The sequence below is a fragment of the Falco naumanni genome, chromosome 5 (assembly GCF_017639655.2).
Source record: "Falco naumanni isolate bFalNau1 chromosome 5, bFalNau1.pat, whole genome shotgun sequence".
NCBI lineage: Eukaryota > Metazoa > Chordata > Aves > Falconiformes > Falconidae > Falco > Falco naumanni.
The window spans coordinates 2,638,733-2,661,514 of record NC_054058.1 but is presented as its reverse complement, the minus strand read 5'-3'; the positions used below and the strand labels follow the sequence as shown (position 1 = coordinate 2,661,514).

The window sequence follows — 22,782 nt, the reverse complement described above, 5'->3', positions numbered from 1 at the left end:
AAAAAAAAAATATCAAGGAACAAGCATCATAAAGTTAGCATAGAAAGCAGTTACTGGAGAAATTGGGGCAGGACTCTTCAACAAATGCCCCTCTCCCACTGCCACAACCACATCTGCAGTTAACCCAATAAAGTGTCAAGAAGATGGCAAAGTATTTCTCTTCTAGCCTCTTTCATCACACTACCAAGGCATACTGCTCCAGAAGCAACGGCAGCTCAGAGATAAGCAAAGAGAAAAAAAAAAAAACAACCAAACAAAAAAATCCCACTAAAGTCTCTTGGTTGGACAGGAGAGCTCAGCCACTACCTTATTGACCTAACCCATAAATATATTAAACCCTCCGCTTGGTGAGCATTGCTGTTTGCCATCCATCATCCACAGAAAACTGTGGAGGAGATGCCACATACCAGGGAACAGCCATTACCTGGAAATCAGGCCCAAAGTCTTCTTGAACCAAGGAAATAAAGCTCAAATCCAAGCCTAAGAAAATCACCTGCCCCTCTTCTAAATTCTTCATCTGCCCAGTGCTGCTCTGGGACCTTCTTCCCATGGGGAGTAGACACTCAAGTTGTAATTTCCCACAGATTTCTAGTCCACCAGTCCTACTTTCCCTTCTGCGCCGCTTCCCCACGCCCCCTTCCCCAGGTGAAGAGAAAGAATAAAGAGACTGAAAAAATTAGATAATAAATAACATTTTCAAAAGTATTTGTATCTAACACTGCTGTTATCATTCAGTTCCTGGTTCACACAGTCTGTAATAAAAAGAGTGAGTTATCACTGATCAACTCCTAATTATCAGTTTCCAAAGGAACATTAACAGAGAAAAGAGGGAAAAGTCTCTCCTCACACCTGGAATGGAGTCCATTCAAGCCAGGTCTGAGGTACAGCAGAGGGACAGATCTTAATAGTGTCACTCCAGAAAAAAAAGAGAATCTTGACCTTTTTATCCGTCAGATCAGAATCCTTCAGCACCAATACGTTCTTGTAAATTGTACTGGGAAAGTTAGGGAGGACTGGTTTTGTCAGATGTTTGCATACCTGAGTAAACTAGGTTCTTCCCTTCCAGAACTTGTCCGAGCATTAAGCATTCTGCTTGCCATTCAAACATCTTCACTACTCCCAGACTGTGGTATTTCTCTAGAACTGCTTTGGGAAGACCCCAGCTTGCAAGGAGCAACTTGTCTGCTTGTTCTTCAGGAACATTTACCTGCTGATATTGCCCTTTAGGATGAGAAAATAAAAAAATAAAGAGATCACTTAAAGGTCAAACTTTTCTACAAGCTCCTGTATTATGAGAAAAGATAACAAGAAACTACCATCCCTATATTTTTCAGTATCTCTTGTGTATGTTCCACCACTCTCCTCATCTCCTGACAGTTTTTGCAATTTTTTTCTCCTGTAAGATTTTCCACATTCAAATCATTTATTCACCAAAGTCTTGCTCTGATATTTGCTTTTGAGACAAAGCAGCTATTACTAAATACATACTCAAACAGAGAGTTTCAGCACTGATTAATATAACAGCATTACAATGTATTTGCCATCTCATCCTTACCCATACTGTTTCCTTTTTAAATTACTGCTACAGAGACTTCAGTACTCCTCACAGATTATGGAACTATCCAGTCTTTTTTTCTTGCTTTATAGATGAATTTAAAAAACAACATAAATGAAACAAGCAGCTCAAGCTACTCCGTACAATGCATGTTACTTGAGTTTATCAACACTGATTAATATCTTCACCACACTGACAGCTCCTCTAGCTTAATTAAGTTCCTTGATGCTTTTTTCTTGTCTTTACAACCCTAAATAATTTTTTGCTGGCTACAGATATTGCCTCTCTTTTGTTCAAATCATTAAGAAAATTCAAATTTTTTGTCTGGGATGGAAAATAGGGGAGGCATTACTGTGGACCAGAAACCTACCACCCATGACTATACAGTTCCTGTAACAGTACTTTGTGAAACACCTTGCCAAACCAAGATGAAAAACAAGTAATTGTGTATACTGACTCTACTCTACCCATTCTACTGGCACATTCAAAAAAACTCTAAAACAAATTTCCCTCCATTGTTTACAGCATAAGGGCAGGCTAGATCAGAAACACTAGCCTGCATAAGTAGCCAGTATTTTTATTCTCAACACACTAAAAATCTCAACTGTTTCCTGAGGTTAACCCCAACCTAGCTGTCACTAGTGCCTGATCGTTCTCCCACACACAAATATATAAAAAAAGCTGATAATAGCTTAGCTCTGAAAGCTTTTTTTTGCTTTGTATAACCAAAATAGAGTACAAATACTAAAGAAGTCGTTGAGCACCATCAGGAGAGAACAGCAGTATGCCACAAAGCAGAACAGGCTTTCCAAGGGGAATTTAAAGGAGACCAGATTTGTCAAGCCTAAAATGTGACTGTGGAGGGCAGACCCTGGGGCTGGGTGCCAGGTGCCCACCCAAGCCCCTCCATCACTCCCCTCCTCAGCTGGGCAGGGGAGAGAAAATATAACAAAAGGCTCATGGCTCGAGATAGGACAGGGAGAGATCACTCACAAATTACTGCCACGGGCAAAACAGACTCGACTTGGGGACATTAGTTTAATTTATTACCAATCAAATCAGAGGAGGATAATGAGAAAATAAACCCAAAACTAAAAAGACCTTCCCCCCACCCCTCCCTTCTTTCTGGATTTAAATTTACTCCCCATCTCTACCGCCTCCTCCTGCAGCACAGGGGGATGGGGAATGAGGGCTGTGGTCAGTTCATCACACGTTGTTTCTGCCACTCGTTCCTCCTCAGCAGGAGGACTCCCCACATCCTCACACTCCTCCCTGCTCCAGTGTGGGGTCTCTCCCATGGGAGACAATCCTCCATTAATTGCTCCAATGTGAGTCCTTCCCATGGGCTGCAGTTTGTCAGAAACTGCTCCAGTGTGGGTCCCCCCCATGGGGTACAGTCCTTCAGGCACAAACTGCTCCAGCATGGGTCCCCCCCACGGGGTACAGTCCTTCAGGCACAAACTGCTCCAGCATGGGTCCCCATGGGGTCACAAGCCCTGCCAGCAGCCTGGCTCCAGCCTGGGCTCTGCTCCCCACGGGGCCACAGGTCCTGCCAGGAGCCTGCTCCAGCATGGGCTTCCCACAGGCTCACAGCCTCCTTCAGGCATCCCCCTGCTCTGGTGTGGGGTCCTCCACAGGCTGCAGGTGGGGATCTGCTCCACCATTAACCTCCACAGGCTGAGAGGGACAGCCTGCCTCACCGTGGTCTTCACCATAGGCTGCCGGGGAACCTCTGCTCCGGCTGCTGCAGCACCTCCTGCCCTGACCTCGGGGTCTGCAGGGCTGCTGCCCTCACACCTCTCTCCAGCTGCAGTTGCTGTTGTGCAGTTGTTTCCCCCCCACCTGCCCTTCTTAAATATGCTATCCTAGAGGCACTACCACTGTCGCGGATGGGCTTGCCCTTGGCCAGTGGCAGGTCCATCTTGGAGCCGGTTGGTGTTGATTCCATCAGATATGGGGGAAGCTTCTAGCAGCTTCTCACAGAAGCCACCCCTGCAGTCCCCCTGCTACCAAACTCTTGCCATGCAAACCCAATACAGTGACTAGTATAGCAGAATTAGAATTCAGAAACATAAAAAGAAAAAAAACGCGTGATTGGATCCCAAGTTTCTTTCCTAATATTAAAACCAATGAACTACATGTAAAAGATGGAATGAGTAAAGGATTACATGATTCTCTCTTTGAAGAATATCTGTAGATTAGCACTGAACATGAGTTTGGAAACTTAGGCCTTAGGGGTTCTTAAAGATCTATGTACGGAAGTATACCACTGACACTAATGTCTTTTTCCTACAGAAAAATGCTAAGAAATAGTCAAAATGAGGAAGACGCACATTGTTGGCAAAGAGCATGGGGCATTAGGTTTCTCTGAAAGAAAACCCTTGCAGAATGTGGGGCCAGTTGGACACAAGAATGCCACTTACTGCACTGTCTTTGAGCAGCTGTTCTGTGGTCATACATATGTTGCCTTGCTCAGCTCCATTTGTCGAAGCTGACAAAACTGTATCTTGCAGAACATTATCCCATCAGGGAGAAGATTTGACATGACTGGTGAAGAGGCTGAGAGATGTAAATGCATGTTTTAAAGAGTTACAGAAAAATTGCAAAAGAGAATAAGTTACAAGATGTTATATAAACATCTTGATTTTAGATGTTATATACATCTTCTGGTTGTATACATTTTGATTTCTCTCTATTTAAACACACAAGCCAGTAAAATGTACTGCATCTAGAAGCATCACTTGCAGCAGTCCTGGCTGGCAGCAGGAACACTTTCTGTGACATCTTGCCACCAGGTGTTTATATAACACAAGATGTTTATATAGACCATCTTTTAGATATAAACAAGTCAAAAAAACCAAAAAAAAACCCCACCAACTACATTTCTCTGCATTTGCAGGTATCAGGGCACCAACCTGGACCACTTAAAGCAATGCCTCTAGATACAACATGCTTTATCAGCTTACTGTGTTCTTTAATTAATTTAATAATCAGGTAAATCTCGCATCTTATACCGAAGACTACAGACCGTACCGATTGTTGTACCATGGTAGCACCTAGAGGCCGAGTGAAGAATAAAGCCCAGCGCTAAATGACACACAACGAAACGAGCCAACTTCGTGCACAGACCGTACATTTTCTTACCTCCCTCAACCGAGCCGCGAATCCCTCGATCCCCGCACTTTGCCGCTACCACCCCCCTTAGCAGCAGCACGTACCTCAGCTGCAGCCGCCGCCCTCAGGGGAGGAAGGCAGGGGCGAGGCACCGGCGCTCCCGCCCGAGGGCAGCGAGCCCTCCCCGGGGCCGAGCCCCCGCACCCCGGGCCGGGAGAGGCTCCGAGGGCCCCCGGCCCTTCCAGCACCGCCCCGGGCCCGCCGCCGCGCCAGGCGCCTCAGCGCCATGTTACCTCAGGGGGCACCGGCTGCAGGCCGCCGCCGCTCCCCCCGCCCAGCACGTCCCGGCCCCCGGCCTGGCTGCGGGGCCCAGGGGAGGGCGCAGCCCCCCCGCCCCCCAAGCACGTCCGGGCCCCCGGGCTGGCTGCGGCTCCCCGGGGGAGGCCGCGTTGTCCTGCGCCGGTACCTGCCGAGCCGGTGCCAGGGCTGCCGCGCAGGGAGAGGTCGAGGCCGGGCGGGGGGCTGAGCACAGCCCGGCAGCGAGCGGCAGCGCCGAGCGGGACAGCCTTCCCCGTCCCGCGGGAGGCGGCCCGGCCGCCCGAGCTGCCGCCGCGGAGCCCCGAGGCTGCGGCGGGGCCGTTAGGGGCGACGCCGCCATCTTCCCGCCGCGCCATTCAAAGGCAGCACCGCCCCGCGCGGGCTCTGAGGGGAGCGAGCGGCCCGGCCCGGCCCGCGCCCAGCTCCCGCCCTGCGCTAACGCCGCTTCGGCGCGTGGCTAATTACTGAAACGGGATTTTGTGCTGAACTCCGGGTCAGTGTTCGATGAATTGCTGAAATCGCATTTAGTGCTGAGCTCCGGGTTAGCGTTCAACAGATTGCTGAAGCCGAATTTAGTGCTGAACTCTGGTTTAACTCTATGTTGAACTTAAAAGTTTAGGTCAAGCGGCCCCTCTAGAGTCAAAAGCGACAAATGAAGGGACTTTAATTAATGGATTCAGCCTTGGGAAGGATGGGAGACAAAGAACAGATGCTGAACGGCACCCTGTTGTCAAAGAAGCACTCCTCTGTAATCAAAGAAAGAAGCCTTCACGTGAGGAGAGTTCTGGCCGCAAGAGGAGACAAGCTGATAAGGTGCTGCAATCCACAGAACATTAGTTGAAGATAGGACAAAAACAATTGTGCCATGGGAGACCGCCAGCTCCGACACACACAGCCCCCCCTCCCCGGACAGCAGGCAAAACGCTGCCTGGGGAGCATGAGTTTGTGAAAAGCCAAAGTAGTGCTATCTATCAGGGTGCACACCAATTTCCATTTGAAACGAGAAACTTTTAACCAACCCTGTGCGTGAATGACAATGAACATGCAGTGTACTATGAATACGCAAACACTTTACTGTATATAATGTGTACCCTCAAGCTGCTTGGTGTGCATGTTGGGAGGAAACATCCCCCACGTGCCCAGCGCTGCAATAAACCATTGCCAACTCCCTGAACTTTCATTTGGAGAGTTTTCCTGGTTATGATTTTCAGTAACACCAGCAGTCCCAGTGGGAGCAGGGAAAGGGCCACCTCTGGGTGCTCGAGGCAGGGAAGATGTTCCTGCAAGAAACTGGGTACAACACCCCAGCGTGCCCGAGCTACCAGGTCACGCTGCACGCCCACATCACTTCACACTCTTCTGCAATTATACACCAATCACAACTTTTAATTGCTTTTCTTTCCCAACACAGGAGTAGCTATCCACGTGCCACACTCACCTTTTGACAAAGCATTTGTTTGGAATAAAATGCTAAAACAACATTTGAACTTGTCAAACAGCCCCCTAAATCACAGGCTACCAGTTTTCTTTGTAAAAATACCTGGCTTTGTTTAAACGCCACTCAAGAGAGTATTCATGTACAGGTGAAAGAGCGGTAATTAATGAAGCAAGGTGAGAAAGTCTGCTTCAACAAAACGAGCATGCCACAAACACACAGGCTTACCTTGTGGAGCTGCTTCACCCTTGCAGGAAGCAGACTGATCAACAGGGAACAGCACAAAGGGGACACAGCCTTGCTTTCTAAGGGCTCAGCAGCCAACACAACCTCTCCAGGTTCTAGGACTCGGCCTAGTTTTATCTCCCCCCAGTGACATGAGTATCAGAAGCAGTTCTGTGAAAATTCTGAAATACCCAGAAAAACGCAAGTCTTTTGTCCATCACCTGGCAGAAGCGCTAAGAAGCACGATACAAAACAGTTAAGAGTTGAGGGGGGAAATTAAGGCTTTTCTAAGTTGCTTTTAATTTCAACTTCAGAAAACATACTAATCATTCCAGAAATATTGACAACTAAGAGTGAACATTCAAAGTGACTCCAGTAGCATGAACATATGCAGCATTTCCGTCTGCCCACCTGTCTCTTTATTTTGGGTAACACACATGCACTCCACTCCCTCAGAAAATCTTTCTCTATGTGTTCTATAGATCTCTACAGGCTGAAGCTGACTTCGTGCGAAGCAGTGCCAGTGCTCATAATCTCAAACACATACACATACCCCTCTCTGAGGCACCCAAGACCCATGTCCCTCAGCCTTTCTTCTCACAGAATAGTTCATTGCCCCGAAACACTGGGAAAACAGCTGGTAGTAAAAAGGACTAGGGAGCCAGATGTGGAAGCAACAGCTTTCTTTCCAGTTGTCTTCCTTTGCAACAGCCTAAAGCTTCTGTATCCATCTTTATCCATATCTTCTGTATGGATCTGTCCTGCATAAGGAACTTCTGGCCCACAAAGATGAGTGTGTGCTCTCATTCCTGTCATTAAAACAATCTCTTAAGATTAAATGGAAGCAAAACCCTTTAAGAACACTGCTGTAATTCCAGACAATTATATTTGAATTAGTGTAAGGAATGATCACCCGGAACAGTCAACAGAGTTAAATCCTCCTTAAACCAAGCAGCTCAAAGAGCTTACTTTGTTGTTAACACAAAGTTTACAAAACCAGATGCTAATAGCCCAAGTGCCAGAAAAGTACAACACATGGTTTTTCTAAAGGGATTATTTTAATGAATTGACACTTAGAGGATGTATCCACCTTGCTACCCTGCAGACCAAAGGTTAAATGCATTAAAGAGAGGCATACTTAAATCCTTTGTCAGACTCTTCGCTGCAGAAAATTCCCACAGCAGACTAACCATTTCTTGCACTAGTATTAAAAAAATATTGAAGAAAATATTTCAAAGATTTCTACTTAGTAACAATATATAATTCTATTGCACCAGATAAAAAGATCTGAATAAAGCACTGTTGATATTTGAAACATTCACAGCATAGACATGTTTCACTTTATCATGTAGTTTTACAACTGCAGCACAAAATCTATTACTTCCCCATCACTTCACATCCAATGAAGTTCACGTACTCCGTGTAGCTTTGAAAAAGCTATTTAAATATTAAAGGGGACTTTCCATTTTACTTTTTTTTTTTTAAGAGGAAAACACAAGTTTTACTAAGTGAAAATCTTAATCCATTAAAAATAGTTTACAAAATTTGAAGACTGATTTATTTTACCAAAATAGGAAAAAGGGCTAACTAGCTACCAATCGAAGAATTTGGTTCCGTAAGTATGTGCATAGCTGGTTCATCAAGTCTCTGTTCTGTCCTTCAACCCAGTGCATTTCTACTAATACATCATTTCCTTCTTTCTTCACATTCATTAAACACTTAAAGAGAAAACATCTACTAGTTTCTTTGGGACTTTGTTCTTTTTCAACTGTCAGATTGCCAGCTTCCTCTGAAGGGCAAGGTTCCTCCTTTGCATTACTGGAACCTTTGCCAAGTGATGTTTCTCCCTGCTTTGCTTCCGTCTCCTCCTTCACGTGCTCACTATGTTCTTCTTTGGTAGCAGATTCTTCCGGTAGCTCATCACCTGCGGTCAAATGAACATCCTCATCAGGTGCCGTAAACTCTGTTTCAGAATCTTGAGTCTTGGGGTTTTCACAGTCCAAATTGTTGCTCACGCTCTTCTGGCTGTTTTTTTCCTCTTCCATTGCTTGCAGAACACCTTCAGAAGCTCGAGGAAGTTCCCGTAATTGCCTTACTCTCTCTCGTTTCTTTCTCCTCAGATGAATCCAGGAGTTTTCAATGGCAGTCACAAACAAGCTAACTTCATCTTTTCCACAGGGAACACGTTTATGCTGAACCTATTGCAGAAAACAGCAGAAGTTCATACTATCTTCTTACAGTTATGCTTTCAAGTAGGACGTTGTTTTAACATAAAATACTGTACCTTCAGATCAGTAAGAATCTTCTCTACCCAGGCTCTAACCACAGCGATAGCTTCTACAGCATCCCAGCCCATAGCTGCAGCTTTGGCGGCTAACTCTTTGACTGTAGAAGCCAAGACCATAAATGTAATTGGTTTCCGGGGTTTTTCTAGTTTTCTTCTTTTAGAGGGAGGTGACTAGAAGAAAGAAAAAAAAAAAACCACATTACAAAGCTATGCAGTAGTAGTGAGATGACTTTTGTGCTCAGGAGACATGGGGGTTAAGACCATAATGTAAGCCACTAAACAGTTTTAGACATGGCCCATGTTTCACTTCACTCCAAAGTTTTAGATGAAAAATGGCTAACAAATCATGCACTTTATGCTAGCCTGATGGACAGAGGGATGTTAATGTTCAGATGTCAGGCAAAAAGCTTCATTGGTTCCTTCAAACTATTGGCGCTCTGAACTGAGGAAGTGAAGCTGTAGAGGTCAAATGCTAATATCCATGTTTTGATCCAATTTCACTGAAGGTTTACTTGCATGTTCTATAAGGTTGGTTACTGTCTATACCTATCTTCAAGTATGTGTACATCTGGATCCAAAAAAGCAGTTGGCTCACATTAAGGTGAACAAGCTCCACGTACACTCACTTAGGCCAGTCTGAGCTAGATATGTTCATACTTATCTTGTAACAGAATCTATATGGTAAATTAAAACCAAGTTCTCAGAAGGAAGCTTGAAGTTCAAATCTAGCCCCAAATTAAGCATATTTTTAATATTACTGAATTACTATTTGAAGTATGTTACAGACGACCCTTACTTTCACTGAAGCCCACAGAAAATTCCTACACAGACTTCTTCTTTCTTCCCTAAATGTAGGTCATTCATGAATCTCACGTAACAACTGCAAACAGACTGGCAGCCAGTTAAGAAATCCCACTGTCCACACAGCCCAGCACATGCAGCGCCCCCGTCTGAAGAACAGTTTGTTTCACAGTAGTTATAGCTCATTAGGCCACCCTCGCATAAGAGGCACAGACAACCACAAGCAAACCAGAATTAAGCTACTCACAGGTACTTGTACATCATCATAGAAACTCCATGCCAGCGCCCATCTCATGGTGCGTCCTTGACAGAACTCAGTATGAGTAACTTTAGGAACCTATGCAAAGAAGCCATACAAAACTTCATTCCATATTAATAAACAACATTGTTTTACAGCACACATTCTCAAATTTTAAAAAAGTACAGTTAGCACAGAGTTATTGTCTCATGACAGAAATGGAGCTTCATTCTAACATGGCTCATCAACATCAGGTCCACTTGGAGCTGGTCAGTGCCAAGCCTGGTACCAGTGCCCAGGATTTCCCATCTCTGTTCTGCCATGTCTGTGCCCTTTCAGAGCTTCCAGTTCAGAACACACAACACAACCCCATTTTGTGCCACTATCCAGCACACATCAGCACTCTGATTCTCAAAAAGCACATCGTTTCTCTTTGCTCAGAACCTGCTCCTGTTCCATGTTTGAATACTGAACCCATTGCTGTAGCAAAGGAACACAGAACAAAGACAAAAAAAGTTGGGAAACCAAACCGCTCACCTGTCTGCAGGTGGCAGAAATGTGCCCAGAAACACTTCTCTAGATTTGTCCAAAAAAATAAAGTTTGAACTTACACTGCCTTTAAATCTAAAACTCAGGTGTTAGTGTTATCTAGTTCTTCCCCACACGGATGCCGTAAGGCATTTACACATGGTATGGATAATGTGCTAAATACAGTTCAAAAATAAAGTTCAAGGATAGGGAAGTTAGATACTTGAAATTCTGTGCCTAGCTCAGCATCTGCTTTTGGCATTGTGTTTACGGATTCTCTATAGCCTGTACTTCATATTTCTGGGAATTGATTTCACCATGCACTCTTTCCTTCCACTCTCCACCATGTATAAGGGCAGATCTCACAATCTTTTTCTTTTCATGGAAATGGAGAGGGCTATACTTGCTCCAGAAAGCTATAAAAAAGTCCTTTGCACAGCCTTCTTGCATGAGGATAGTAGCATAAGGTTCAATTTTACTTGGTGCCAGAATTGAACACAAACAAAACAATGCTGCCACTTAAATAATGCGACAATTTCTTTCACCAAACAAATTGCTAGATTTCATTAGCTCAGAGAAAAGAGCTGGATTTTTTTTTTTTTAACAACAGCCCTGTTAAGGCTATTTTAAAGCAAAACCCCTGTATGTTCTAGAACGGACAAAGACATGCTTCTACACACCATAAAGACCAAAACAGGGAAACAGTATGTGCTACTTACCTATCAGCTTTGAATCTACAGTAATTAAATCTCAACTGCTTTGACAGCCTCCCTAACAAGGGATTTCAGTTTCTTCTTGCAAACAAAAACTCAGTAACAATCACCCACATGCATCGGAACATAGTATATATTGCATGGAACATACACAGGATATACACGGACTATCTACAAACTCACCCCCTGGATTCGAAGCTCCTCTTTCAATGGTGCCAAACTGCATTTCTTCCCCAACATGCAACTGTACCATCTGCAAAGAACACATTAACAAAGTGTTTTACAAATACAAATCAATGGAAAATGGCCACTACCAGAAAGAACTACTTGGATCAGAAACCTGCAAGAACAAGAGATTTAAAAACCAAACAACAACAAAAATCATGCTTTTAAACAGAGTGACTAGAACATAGTACAACATAAATCAGAACAGAAGGCCCAAAAACAGACTGGACAGGTGAATCTTCTTGAGTTTTTAGGAAATAATTGACTATTATTGAAACAGCACCTAAAAAAGCAAGAATCTTGTTTCAAAGAGTGACTTTAGTTATGTGACAGATGTTACCCCTTACGATAATTCGTTTTCATTTCTCCACTTTCTTTGGAGAATGAATCAGGATAAAAAGGAATATTCAAAAGGAATATTCAACTACTGACAAGTATTTGTCCCTCAGAGGCACTGACTATGACTTCTGATCATTTGTAACTTGTTATCCAGGTTTCCATCACTGAACCCATATTTCATGAGAAAACAAACAGAGGAAAAAAACAAAAAGAAATTTATTTTCCCACTTCTGGTGAAGCCTACCCTCCCACGCAGCTCTGTATCTTCAGTTCCTCCAAACATTACACCTCTGTTCTTTATCTAAATTCCTACTCAATCTCCACAACCTCCTCTTCCATATTTATTTGATAACTGGATCCAAAAAGCTTGTTTGTAAATATAATGCACTGAAGTATGAAAATTAGAGTTCCCAGTTATCAAGGCACACTTTCCTCAAGAGTATGCATCTAAACTGAAGGCAAGCACTTTAAATAACTTGCATATACAAACTATATATACTGTAAAAAAGAAAAATCAGTGGTATTAAGGGACAATTATTTAAATTTATTTCCTGCATAATGCAATACAGAATTTCATGCAGCAATACTTAAATGAAACCCCCAAATTTCTGACAAAACTAAACCACACATCTTTCCCAAAATTACAAAATACTGAACCTGCGACTTCTAGCTGAAGTGGGGATGAAGGTAAATAAGATCACCTCCTGGCCCAAGGGAGTCTCTATCTACTAACAGTTCATTCACCATGCCCTTTGGTAGTGTTGCCAAACCCTACCTCTAACAAAACGGGCAGCAGTATTTTAATTAAACTGTTCTCTGTAACAGATTCTCCAAGCTAGTTTATTCAAGAACATGAACCGAATTGTTCCTACCCCTCAAACACACAGAGCTTATTTTTCCTAAGTATGACACACAGTTAGCACATGGGTATGTTCTATGCCTTCAGCTATCAATGTATCAAATGATTCGATACCCTCCTCTTTCCCAGGCGAGTAATACAGGCATGATGCAGTCCTCATAATTCCACACCACCTTTTCAAGGCAGACTTCTTGCCTTCAAAGTAACATCAGTCAGTTCTCTACTACCTTGCCACTCCTTTCAAGGCTGTCAAACAGCAACTTACCCAAAGCAAGTTTCCCCTGGATCTACACATGCCATGCAGAACCAGAAACCATGCTGGTTGCTATTGCATTTCCAGAAGTCATCACAGATGCATCCCTTGCCCCCACCTTATACAACCAATTAAGTCCTCAACTGTATACATGTGCAAAATTATCCTGGGGGGAGGCTGGTGTGGATGCACGAGGGACCGTCGGAGCGTGTTTAGCATACAATATGCTGCGATTATGGGTATATATAGATCATAGTATTTTACATAGTACACCACATGGTTCTGTGCAAAACTACACTGGTGGAATAAAACCACTATCAAAAAGAAGGTGTACAACGGATAAAAACATCCAGCTGTTAAGTAGAAGAACCTTTAAAATATATACATACATATACCATCACTTCCTCACTTGCCTCCCCTGACCCACTGCATCCCTGACAAAATTCAGAACAACAGTTTCAGCTTCTATTTAGTTTTTAAAAATCACTAAATTTTAGGCACAAATAATAGCATACACAGCTAAAAGCTTGTCTACATCAAGTAGCCTAAAATAACATTTTACCTACAAACTATGACAGGAACACCAGTGATTTTCCAGTGTCCTCAATGGCACAAACAAGACTTCTAAAAAGTCTCGAAAGTTTAATTCTTCTGCCTTGTTAACTAGTTCTGAACATCAAAACCTCTATTTTATCACTCTGCCATACTATCTCACCCCTTTTTATATTTTCTAAGACTTGGAGTGTGACAAAGAAAGGAAGGACATTAAAAAAAAAACCACAACAAAAAAAATCACCAAGTTTCAAGGTTTGCAGAATTGCTACCTCTGCAAACCTTCTCAATACATTTTAATTCAAAGCACTACAAGATCGAAGCACTTCTAAGAGATGCAAATGCAGCTTTGCTTTGCCTTGTTTCTTCCAAAAACAGAATATATTCTTAATTTTTTCAGGCCCATTACTTGAAAACAAATGTTCTAAAGAAAAATTTCAGTATTAGACAGGTGAAGATGAGGTTCAAATGCAATGCTCTGTCTAGAAGGGTCTAAACAAAACAAAAGCAAAACGCTTCTTGTATGTTCCAAAAGCAGGCTGCATTTCCTTTGTTTAGGGCACTGATGAAGCTGTGGTAATACATGCGTAAAATTTTGGCAGCTATACTTCAGAAGCATATTTTTTAAAAGGAATCTCCCAGAAGAGCTAGAGGAATGATGTATAGCATTGGGGGAACAAAAGTCTGGCAGTCAGAGAGCTGAAGGTGTGCCATCTGTTTATCTTGTTCAAAAGAAGGTCTCACTATGGTTTTTATTGCAGCTTATGTTCAGCCAAGACAGCATTCAGTACAACAGTGCCCTTTATAGCAGGCAAAGCTGCAAGTTACCAAAATTCAGCCAGGAAGAGCTAGAAACTTTTAGGCAATGAACAGGTAACTGGCCAATGTCATAAGCCCTCCCCCATCCCCTAAGCCCTTCAGAAGCAACCCTGACTGCCTTTAGCAAGTATGTGTGCTAATCTAGCTGCAAGCCACAAGTGTCACTCGCACAGGCTGTTTTTGCCTTCTGCCTTTAAACACCTCAAACAACGAGTTGTAATTGTTTGATGCTAAGGGACAACTAATTTTACATAAACTGAGACTAATTAGTTACTGATGTGTATGTATCATTAAACAAACCAGACACCACTGGACTACAGCTGCATTCCTTACTTAAAATATTATTTTCACATAATTTCTGCTGAAGAAGCAGATAAAAGGTGGGTTGTTTTTTTAAACTGGAACAAAGCACTTACCGTAACCTCTTTTTAAGTTGTAGACTATCATGAATAATTCTTTTGACAAATTCAAGTTCTCCCCCCTCTGCCATGATTTCTGTGATCCCTCCTGTATTTACAGAACTTGGAGGGGGACGCCGTGGATTTCGAGAATTTACTCCCTGGATAAAAAAGAACATTTGAGATGAACATTTAATGAAATGTTAGGCTGCTTTGTATGCTGCTTCCTGCCTCAATCTTTAGTGGGTAGCAAGCGTCATCACCTTGTCATCCTACCCCCCTCAGAACAAAGATACACTCAAAATGAGCGTAACTGAGTGAATCCCTCAGACCTAGGTAAATGACTTATCACACATCAGTATCCTGGTAATACGAAATATGTGGTTTAAATACATGTAGACATGCTGGTTTCATGCATCTACACAATTACAATCTGTAGTGTTTCATTTCAACACTTAAATCTACCGCCCTGTATTACAGAGTTAAGTTTCTGATTTATATTAAGTATTCAGGGGGTATTGCAAGAACTGTTACGAGCCATATGGTATTCCTAAATCACTATGGAAACGAAAAATACAGGCAGGCATGATGCCAGAAACTAATTCCTCTGTACCACTGTTATGCAATGGGCACTTGATTTCAGATATACTAGCTGTCTACTTTCCAAAGTAATTCTCTAAGACAGCAAGAAGTTATGAAAAAAAATCTAGAGGTCATCCTCCATTTCAGGAAGGGTAACAGTTAAGTTTTTCAGAACTCCTTTGGGGCTGGAGACAGAGAAGATTTAAATGCTATTTCATCCCAATTTGGGATTTTCCACACGTTTCCCAAGGGAGGAGGTTAAATTGTGGCTACCCTCCCACTCACTGAAGGCTGAAGTAGACAGAACACAGTTTGTTGGCTTACTTTCGCTTCTAATTGGTTGGCAAAAAAGGGGGGGTTGCACATGCAGAAATCATAAACAATCTCAGATTCTTCTTTCAGCGCATCCATTAGAAGTGTCTTCTGTGGTACCTTAACCACTAAGAGAGAACAGGAATTTGGTTAGCAAGGAACTTCACACTGCGGATGGCATGCCATTTACCTCTCAGTGTTTCTTGAAACAATACGTTGTATAAAATCTGTACTTTCTAAACAGTACTTTCTACCAAAAGAATGTAAGATATCAGTATACAAATTAAGACTTTGGGTTAAAGATTAGCATTATCTTTTACATTTATACACAGTAGTAGAATTACATAAGCCAGTTTAAAACAATAGGAAATACCTGAGCTATACTTTCTCTGATGCAACTACAAATACACTTCAAGCACTTCCAAAAATTAACAGAAGTGTCAGTTAATCACTCCATAGGCTCCTCAGAGATAAAGAAACACCAGTCTCCATTTATTTTTTTTTTTAGATTTGGAATTCTAGAATGGTACTTAAGAAAACGTAGTTTGTTTTTGCCAGAGTGTAAAGCTAAGAAAAACAAAGACTAAGATAAAACTATCTTCACTGAAGTTACACAGCAACAAGATTAGCTTTACACCTAATCTTACAATAAAATAGAATTACTGTGTTAGCAGTACTACGCATCCTGCACAGGAACTGCAGTCTTACATGATTTAAGAGAATCACAACAAAAGAAAAAGATTAGAGTTCCTTTAGAATAAAATTTCTGCTTACTAGGGTCCACCAACTTATTATTACCCATCACAAGGATCAAGGCAAACATCCCAGGTAGATCTCCACTGTCTTTCCCCAAAGGCTACATAATTCCCTTGGAAACCGTGGTAAAGTCCTGTCACAAATCTGAAGGCTTACAGGAACCCCAGCCCAAGGAGCAGAAATTCAAATATGGGTGTATAAAGATTATCACGAGAAGGACTTCTTGCAGACTTTACCAGTCCTGCAAATCACAGATAATGCACACAGAATGAAGATATTTAGCATGGAGGCAGAAGGCATGCCTCTCTTCCTAAGAGTAACTATTACAATTTATCATCATCCTAAGAAAACAAAACTGTTCGGGTAGCAGGCAATTAAAAGTCCAGGTTATATACAGCAAGAAGAACACCCACTAACTTCAAAGCTGCAGTTCTGTAAGTCACAAGTATTTTACAGTACAGAAGTTCATACTCAAGAGATGAATACATATAAAACCTATGAGAATAGAAGGATAGTTAATTTTAACAATATATTAGCACATTGCTCCCTGTTTTACAATCTTAAATTTCTGAATTGAACATTTACCATTTCTTCCATTAAGTTGCTCACATTTAAAATTGTTGACATTGAAGTGTGGTGCTTTCTTATCTCTGTATATATCTGTTCCCCTGCTTCCCTTATAACATTAAAAAATGGTAAACTAATAAAATTAGTAATTACTAAATAAAAATTATTAATTACAATTATACATTACAATCAGAGCCAAAAGTTCTTCAGCCAGGCACTACATCAGCTGGACTGACAGTTTTCAGGTCACACTCTTTCAGGAAATCACTGCACGCCTCCAGAAGTTTCTCAGTGCATACTTTTGGCACTGAGGTGTAACAGCAGTTGCTGCTGTACACAGATGAGACATTTACTTATATAAACACTCTGAAATATCCAGCCCACAGTTATTAAGAGTATTTCACTGCCATTCGTGTTAGCAATACCCCTTTTCAATTTGGGGGTGGGGTGGGGGGAAGGGGAACCACAGAATTAGTTTTTATAGTAGAGACAGCAGACAACAGGGCTAAGATGAACAGAACTCTGTAAAAGTATTATGTTAATCTGAGAAGTAACTCATGGTCTGCTGAACACACTTTCTAAAATTACTGTAAAGTTACTTAGAAGATGACATCAAAGAATACCACATTGCACCTACACAGCTAGCTTAATTGACATAGCTTTTATTGACAGTATGTAATTTTATTTGGAAATAAGAGCAAATCAACAGAAAACAAACAACATAATAATCACGTTGCAGAGCAAGCCTACATTACCTTGCAAGTAGTTTAAAAATTTCCGGAGTCCAAGCTGTTGAAAATCTCTTAACTTAAAATTACACACAGGGTACTGATATTGTGGGGGTTTAATTTTTTTTTTTTTTAAATACCAGCAGACAAATCCTGGCCATTATCCCATTCCAGTAAAATAGATACATAACTCTGAACACCACATAATATTTTTTTTAGCATTTACAATCAGTTCCCAAGTTTATCAGTTTCTGTTTTGCGTGTACAGGAGAGTCCCTTTGGAAGAAAGTTACTGCAAGCAATATTTCACAGTCAGCCAAAAAACATTATTTTTTTCCCTCTGGGAAAACAGAAGCTACAATGCAATTAGTAAATCATCACTGCATTACTGCTGGTTCTAGTACCACTGAATTATATTTTTTCAATTGAAGTTAGAAGAACAAGGGCTATACTCCAACCTGATCTCCAAATGAAGCTATTTGGCAAAAATTTCAAGACAGACTCTTAGACCACAACAAAAATCATGGTGGTTTTCTTGGTTGTTTTTTTTTTTAAAAACAGAGGTACAGAAAGATCTGTAATCTGACTCCAAAATGCCTTGCTAAACAAGTTATTAGCTACACTAGTATACTCCGCTCTAGCTAAACAATTCAGGCCCAGGAGTTAAAAAGTGGCAGGGAGGATCATTCCGAGGCAGCATCTGGCTAGGGTTACCACCAGTGGTACTCCCTTGGCCCATGGCTCTACCCACCAGCAATCTGTCATTTACTCCAGCTTATGCCCTTTGGCACTACATGATGCATTTTTCTTTCCCACAGCTTTTCCCAGTATAGTGAAACACCATCACACCACTAAAAATGCAGCAGTAACAGAAAACTGTCATTGTTCTCCACATCAAGTTACAGATCTTCAAAAGACTGACATGGAGGACAGACCAAGACGACGATGACATACTTCCAACATACTTTGGATACTTCAAAAATCCAGCACAAGTTTTTATTTCAGAGCTGAATAATGGACCTGGCTTTTTAGTATAACAAGTTCCTACAGAAAATTTTCCAAGCTCAGCAGACCAAGCCTGGCATACTGCTACCAGCAGCACAGGCGGTGTTAGGACCTCATTCAGGAACGAGGATGGACCCTGTACAAGATCCATATATGTGCCGTGTCATGCAAATCATCTGAGAGGAGCGTTCCAGGTCTCCTAGCAGCAGAAACAGCACAACCACTTAAGAAATACTTCAGTAACAAAGAGGAGACGGGGAGAGAGAGAGACACTCCAGGGTGAAGTTTAACTTTCAGATTTTTGTAAGGAAGAACAGTTCTCTATCCATCCATCCCATTCTAGACAAGCTTCTGACTTAAGCACGCATGGGCCTTCGCAAACATTCTGCTCCAGTAAAAACAACTGAACACGTATTTGGCAGGAATACAGATTCTGATACATCACTGAACGCGGCAATAAATACATCACAACATTTGTATGCTACTAAATACCTTATCACATCATACCTTTTATAAGATCAGACAAATTATTCTGTTCCACATTCTTCTTGGCATAATTGAAGCACATATCATCAACTTCTGTTGCAAGAAAATACCAGCCGTTCAAAGTTGCTCCAAGTAATGGGTATATGCAAGATGCCCCTGTCCCTGAAAAAGTGAAAAGCAAAACAAGACTTTGGTATTATACACAGTGTAGCTGCTAAATATGTACTTTTTACAACAAAGAATTAATTTCAAGAAAGTGTTGATTGCTGATCATCTACAGCTCAGTTCTTTATTGAATGCTATTTTCTTAATTGCAGACCATTGTCAAATATGCACTTTTAATAAAATAAATAATTTAACAATCTGGAATAAATTTTCTACTGTCAACTTTTTGTATTTTTCTGTATGACAGTGATTAATTTACATAGTGAAAGCCAAATATGTACCGGTTTTACTAAAAAAAAAAAAATACCCTATCACAAATATATTTTTCTATTATCTACAACATGTACTTTACTTTGAGGCATATAGCAACCAGAAAAAAAAAATAAAAATCTGTTCCATCAGACTGTCTCTCCCTAATGCCCAAAATGATCAGAGGTACCAATTAAGATATCTAAAAAGGTAGACAGACAGATAAAAACTTGGTAACAAAGAGAAAGATATGGTAGCACAAAATAATTCCTTCTCATAATTATGGCATATCTAGGTGATCGAATTACTGATGATGGTCAAATTTAGGATTAGAGGAAATGTATACCAGAAAAGGGAAAGATATCTCACCACCACAAAACTTGAGTTCAGAGATATATCAAGAGACTATACTGTTATACCAACTTACTGAAACACAAATAACAATGTGTCAGTACATAAAAGCATGCAGTTATTTCTTGTACTCCTGTAAGGTCACTGCAAACTCAAACTTAAGATTTTTCCGCATTTAGAGTAGCTAAAGGATCTGTCTCATAGAAATTGTTTCCAAAAATGAAAGCTAATATCGAATACATAGAAGCTGGTAACAAGTTTAAGCTACAAAAGGAAAGCAGCTGTGCACGCACTACCTGATGATACAAGCTTTGTGCCCATCATGCATCCAGCTAAAAATACAGGTCTATAGATTTCTGGAGATCAAAAATTCCATTAAAGAAAAAAAAAAATCATGCTAGCAATCCCTAAGAAAACAGTAATGTAAAAACTGGCACAGTAACTGAGATTACCGAACCCAGTCTTTGAGGAAGTCAGTAACTTGACTGAGTTGAAGTTACTTACACTAAAAAATGTCACACATTAAAACCTAAGTTAGAAAGGAAATTCCAGCTTCTTTCAATTTCATTATGAGTTTACCTCAGCACAAAAAACAATCTTCAAAACAAGTCTTTGAAATCATAAAGGAAGATTCTATTGACAAAAATAAAAGATGTAAACTAAATTCAAACATACTATTGCAGGTGCCTTTTAAATAATTCATATAGAATCACCAAAAAATTAGAATCCAAATGCCGGTTTTATTATCCGTACATAGAAGGAAGAAACTATATTCTACAAAGCCTACCTTTTTGTTAATTTCAAATGAAAGCCAAATCATTGCATCAGCATACATCTTATAAATTCACACCTCTACTGAGTAACGTTTACATTAATGTGCTGCATAATCCAGATATTGCCCAGATATTATCCAATAATCCAGATACTGAAACTGAACAAACTGCACTGGACGATATCATTCATCTGCAGATGCTTAGTCCAGTTTTAAAAATTCTTTGTTTTCAAAAACAGAAAGCAAGTCTTTGGTCATCTGCAACCAAAATACAACTTTGCTAATATTTGTCCTGGTTTCTAATTAAGCCTCCTTTATCATTTAGGTCATGAAAACAGCTGCATAGAAAAAAAAACAACCAAAGTTTAAAAAAGACTGCTCATTCATCTATCAAATATGCCTGAAGCAACAGAAAAGATCTTATTCAAAAGAAAGCTAGAAAATATTGCTATGTAACTCACAAACCTCTCTTGCGCAGACATCGAAAAGCAAAATTAACAGATTGCCAACACAATGTAATTTACTAGTTAGAAGACTGAGAAGAAACAACATAATTTTTATTTTAAACTCCTCTAGAATGACATCTTTGCCTCTGTTATTAGTGGCATGATTTTTGTGTATCACACAAAGCTACACTCAAGAGAGGCCAAGGCCACGGCCACAAAAAGCCACAGAATTGCCAGCTGTGGCCATGCCTGTGTGTGTGCAGAGAGCTCCCACCACCAAGAAACCAAATGAAATACCCCTGCAGTCAGGCTGCCCGTCCCACCACAGAGCGCACAGCTCAGATTATATTTTTTTTTACTTCTCAAACTTCACGTTTTACTACGGATGCGTTATGATTTTATCAGCTGGTCTCACTGACGTTAAATAACAAATCAAACGTTCTGGTTTTCCAAGTACCGATGTCGATGCCTCGCCTGAGGACTTGCTTGCCAGCATCCTGGTGCCCGATGAGATCCTCCACCCAGTGGATGTAGTTCAGCCTCAGGGGAACGGTGGGAATCAGCCTCTCCACCGGGATGTCAATCGCCAGGCCGAAATCCTCCTTCAGCAGGGTGCACGTCAGGGCTCTCACCGCCTCAGGGTCCTTGAAATTCAGGCTGCAAAGAGACCAGCAGCGGTTACGGCCACCGGCGCTCCCGCCCGCCACAGCCCTAGGGCGGACACGGGCCGGGCGCTCGGCAGGCGGCGGGAGCCGCCCCACAGCCCCCGGGAGCGGCCTGGCCCGGCCGGGCCTACCCCGGCCCTCCCTCCGCGCCGGCCCTACCTCACCCTGCCGGTGAGGGTGGTCTGTACGTGCTGCTGGAACTCGGGGTACTTGGCGGCCAAGTAGGCGAAGTCAGGCGGCTTGTCCTTGTAGCGGTTGCGCGCGTGCATGGACTTGTTAAGGGCCATGGCGCCCCGCGCTGCGCACGGGCGCTGCCAGCCGCCCCCCTCCCCTCTCCCGGCGCGCCCCTCTCCCGGCGCGCACCGCGGCGCCTCGGGCCGTACCAAGCCGCAATGGGGGATGGGGGGCGCGGGCGAGGCGCCGGCCCGGCCCGGCCCCGCCCCGCCTAAACCATCGCCCACCGCCGTGACAGGGGGGCGGCGCGTCAGGGCAGCGTGAGGGAATCGGGCCGGTAGAGGCGCGGCCGGCGTATTTTATAATCTACAGGTTTTATATGCGGGCATCGTGGCTTCAGAGCTAGATAGTCGGTGAGTAATAAAGATAAAAATACAAAATCCCTCTAAAAGGCTTCGTTTCCCCCGCCTGGCTGCCCCAGGCCCAGGCCCCTTCCTCACCCTGAGGGATCCCAAAAGCCCCTCGAAACGCCTCATAAACGTGAGGTTCTATAAAACTGTTGCATGAAGGCACCGACAGCTGCAGCTTGTGGCCTGCCTTGCACTCCGAGCTTTAAAATACCTGGATTTTAAAAGCTGGTTTACACGGTCGAAACAACAACAAAAAAAAAAATTAAAAAAAGGCTGAGCTATCATACCCGAAGATTCCTGAGAACTTCCCTGCTTTAAGCACACTTTCACACCTACAGTATGTACCTCTAGTTGTACTGCAGTGCTTGCTGAACATAAATCAGGAAAGAAAGGCAAAGTGTATTACAGTGAGCTTTGTACTGTCTCTTTTTTCTTTTTTAAACCAATTTGCCTCA

General features: G+C 42.2%; 2 protein-coding genes across 7 annotated transcripts in view; both read right to left on the bottom strand.

Moving 5' to 3' along the window:
- Positions 1–5,249, bottom strand: part of POLQ (DNA polymerase theta) — a 57,767-nt gene extending 52,518 nt beyond the window's left edge. For 2 of the 4 annotated variants that reach the window (XM_040597087.1, XM_040597088.1), the window contains exons 1-3: positions 5,136–5,249; positions 3,979–4,114; positions 1,039–1,221 (exon numbers count right to left, since the gene is read on the bottom strand). In XM_040597087.1, coding sequence (XP_040453021.1) covers positions 1,039–1,221; positions 3,979–4,015 — 220 coding nt within the window. In that variant the 5' untranslated portion in view covers positions 4,016–4,114; positions 5,136–5,249. Of the gene's footprint in view, positions 1–1,038; positions 1,222–3,978; positions 4,115–5,135 lie in introns of those variants that run through there. The other 2 variants (XM_040597091.1, XM_040597089.1) reach the window with 2 other exon arrangements.
- Positions 5,250–7,514: 2,265 nt separating this feature from the next.
- Positions 7,515–22,092, bottom strand: METTL16 (methyltransferase like 16). 3 transcript variants are annotated; one of them, XM_040595684.1, is made up of 9 exons: positions 21,903–22,092; positions 21,536–21,735; positions 19,117–19,257; positions 15,566–15,681; positions 14,678–14,820; positions 11,398–11,467; positions 9,983–10,072; positions 8,932–9,105; positions 7,515–8,845 (listed from the first exon to the last, which is right to left on the bottom strand). In XM_040595684.1, the coding sequence occupies exons 1-9, from the start codon at positions 22,028–22,030 to the stop codon at positions 8,231–8,233; spliced, it is 1,677 nt and encodes a 558-aa protein (XP_040451618.1). In that variant the 5' UTR covers positions 22,031–22,092; the 3' UTR covers positions 7,515–8,230. The 3 variants fall into 3 exon arrangements, with proteins under 3 accessions (XP_040451618.1, XP_040451621.1, XP_040451619.1); XM_040595687.1 differs by having other exon boundaries at positions 21,908–22,014; XM_040595685.1 differs by lacking the exons at positions 21,536–21,735; positions 21,903–22,092 and adding an exon at positions 20,157–21,508.
- Between the last annotated feature and the right edge of the window lie 690 nt (positions 22,093–22,782).

Bases quoted from the DNA above. Each gene is read 5' to 3' on its own strand.
- METTL16 (XM_040595684.1), bottom strand. From the start codon at position 22,030: ATGGCCCTTAACAAGTCCATGCACGCGCGCAACCGCTACAAGGACAAG. The intron at 21,736-21,902 runs GTAGGGCCGGCG...GTCTCTTTGCAG, and splicing joins ACCCTCACCGGCAGGGTGAG to CCTGAATTTCAAGGACCCTG. The intron at 14,821-15,565 runs GTAAGCCAACAA...TTTTTTATCCAG, and splicing joins CCAACCAATTAGAAGCGAAA to GGAGTAAATTCTCGAAATCC.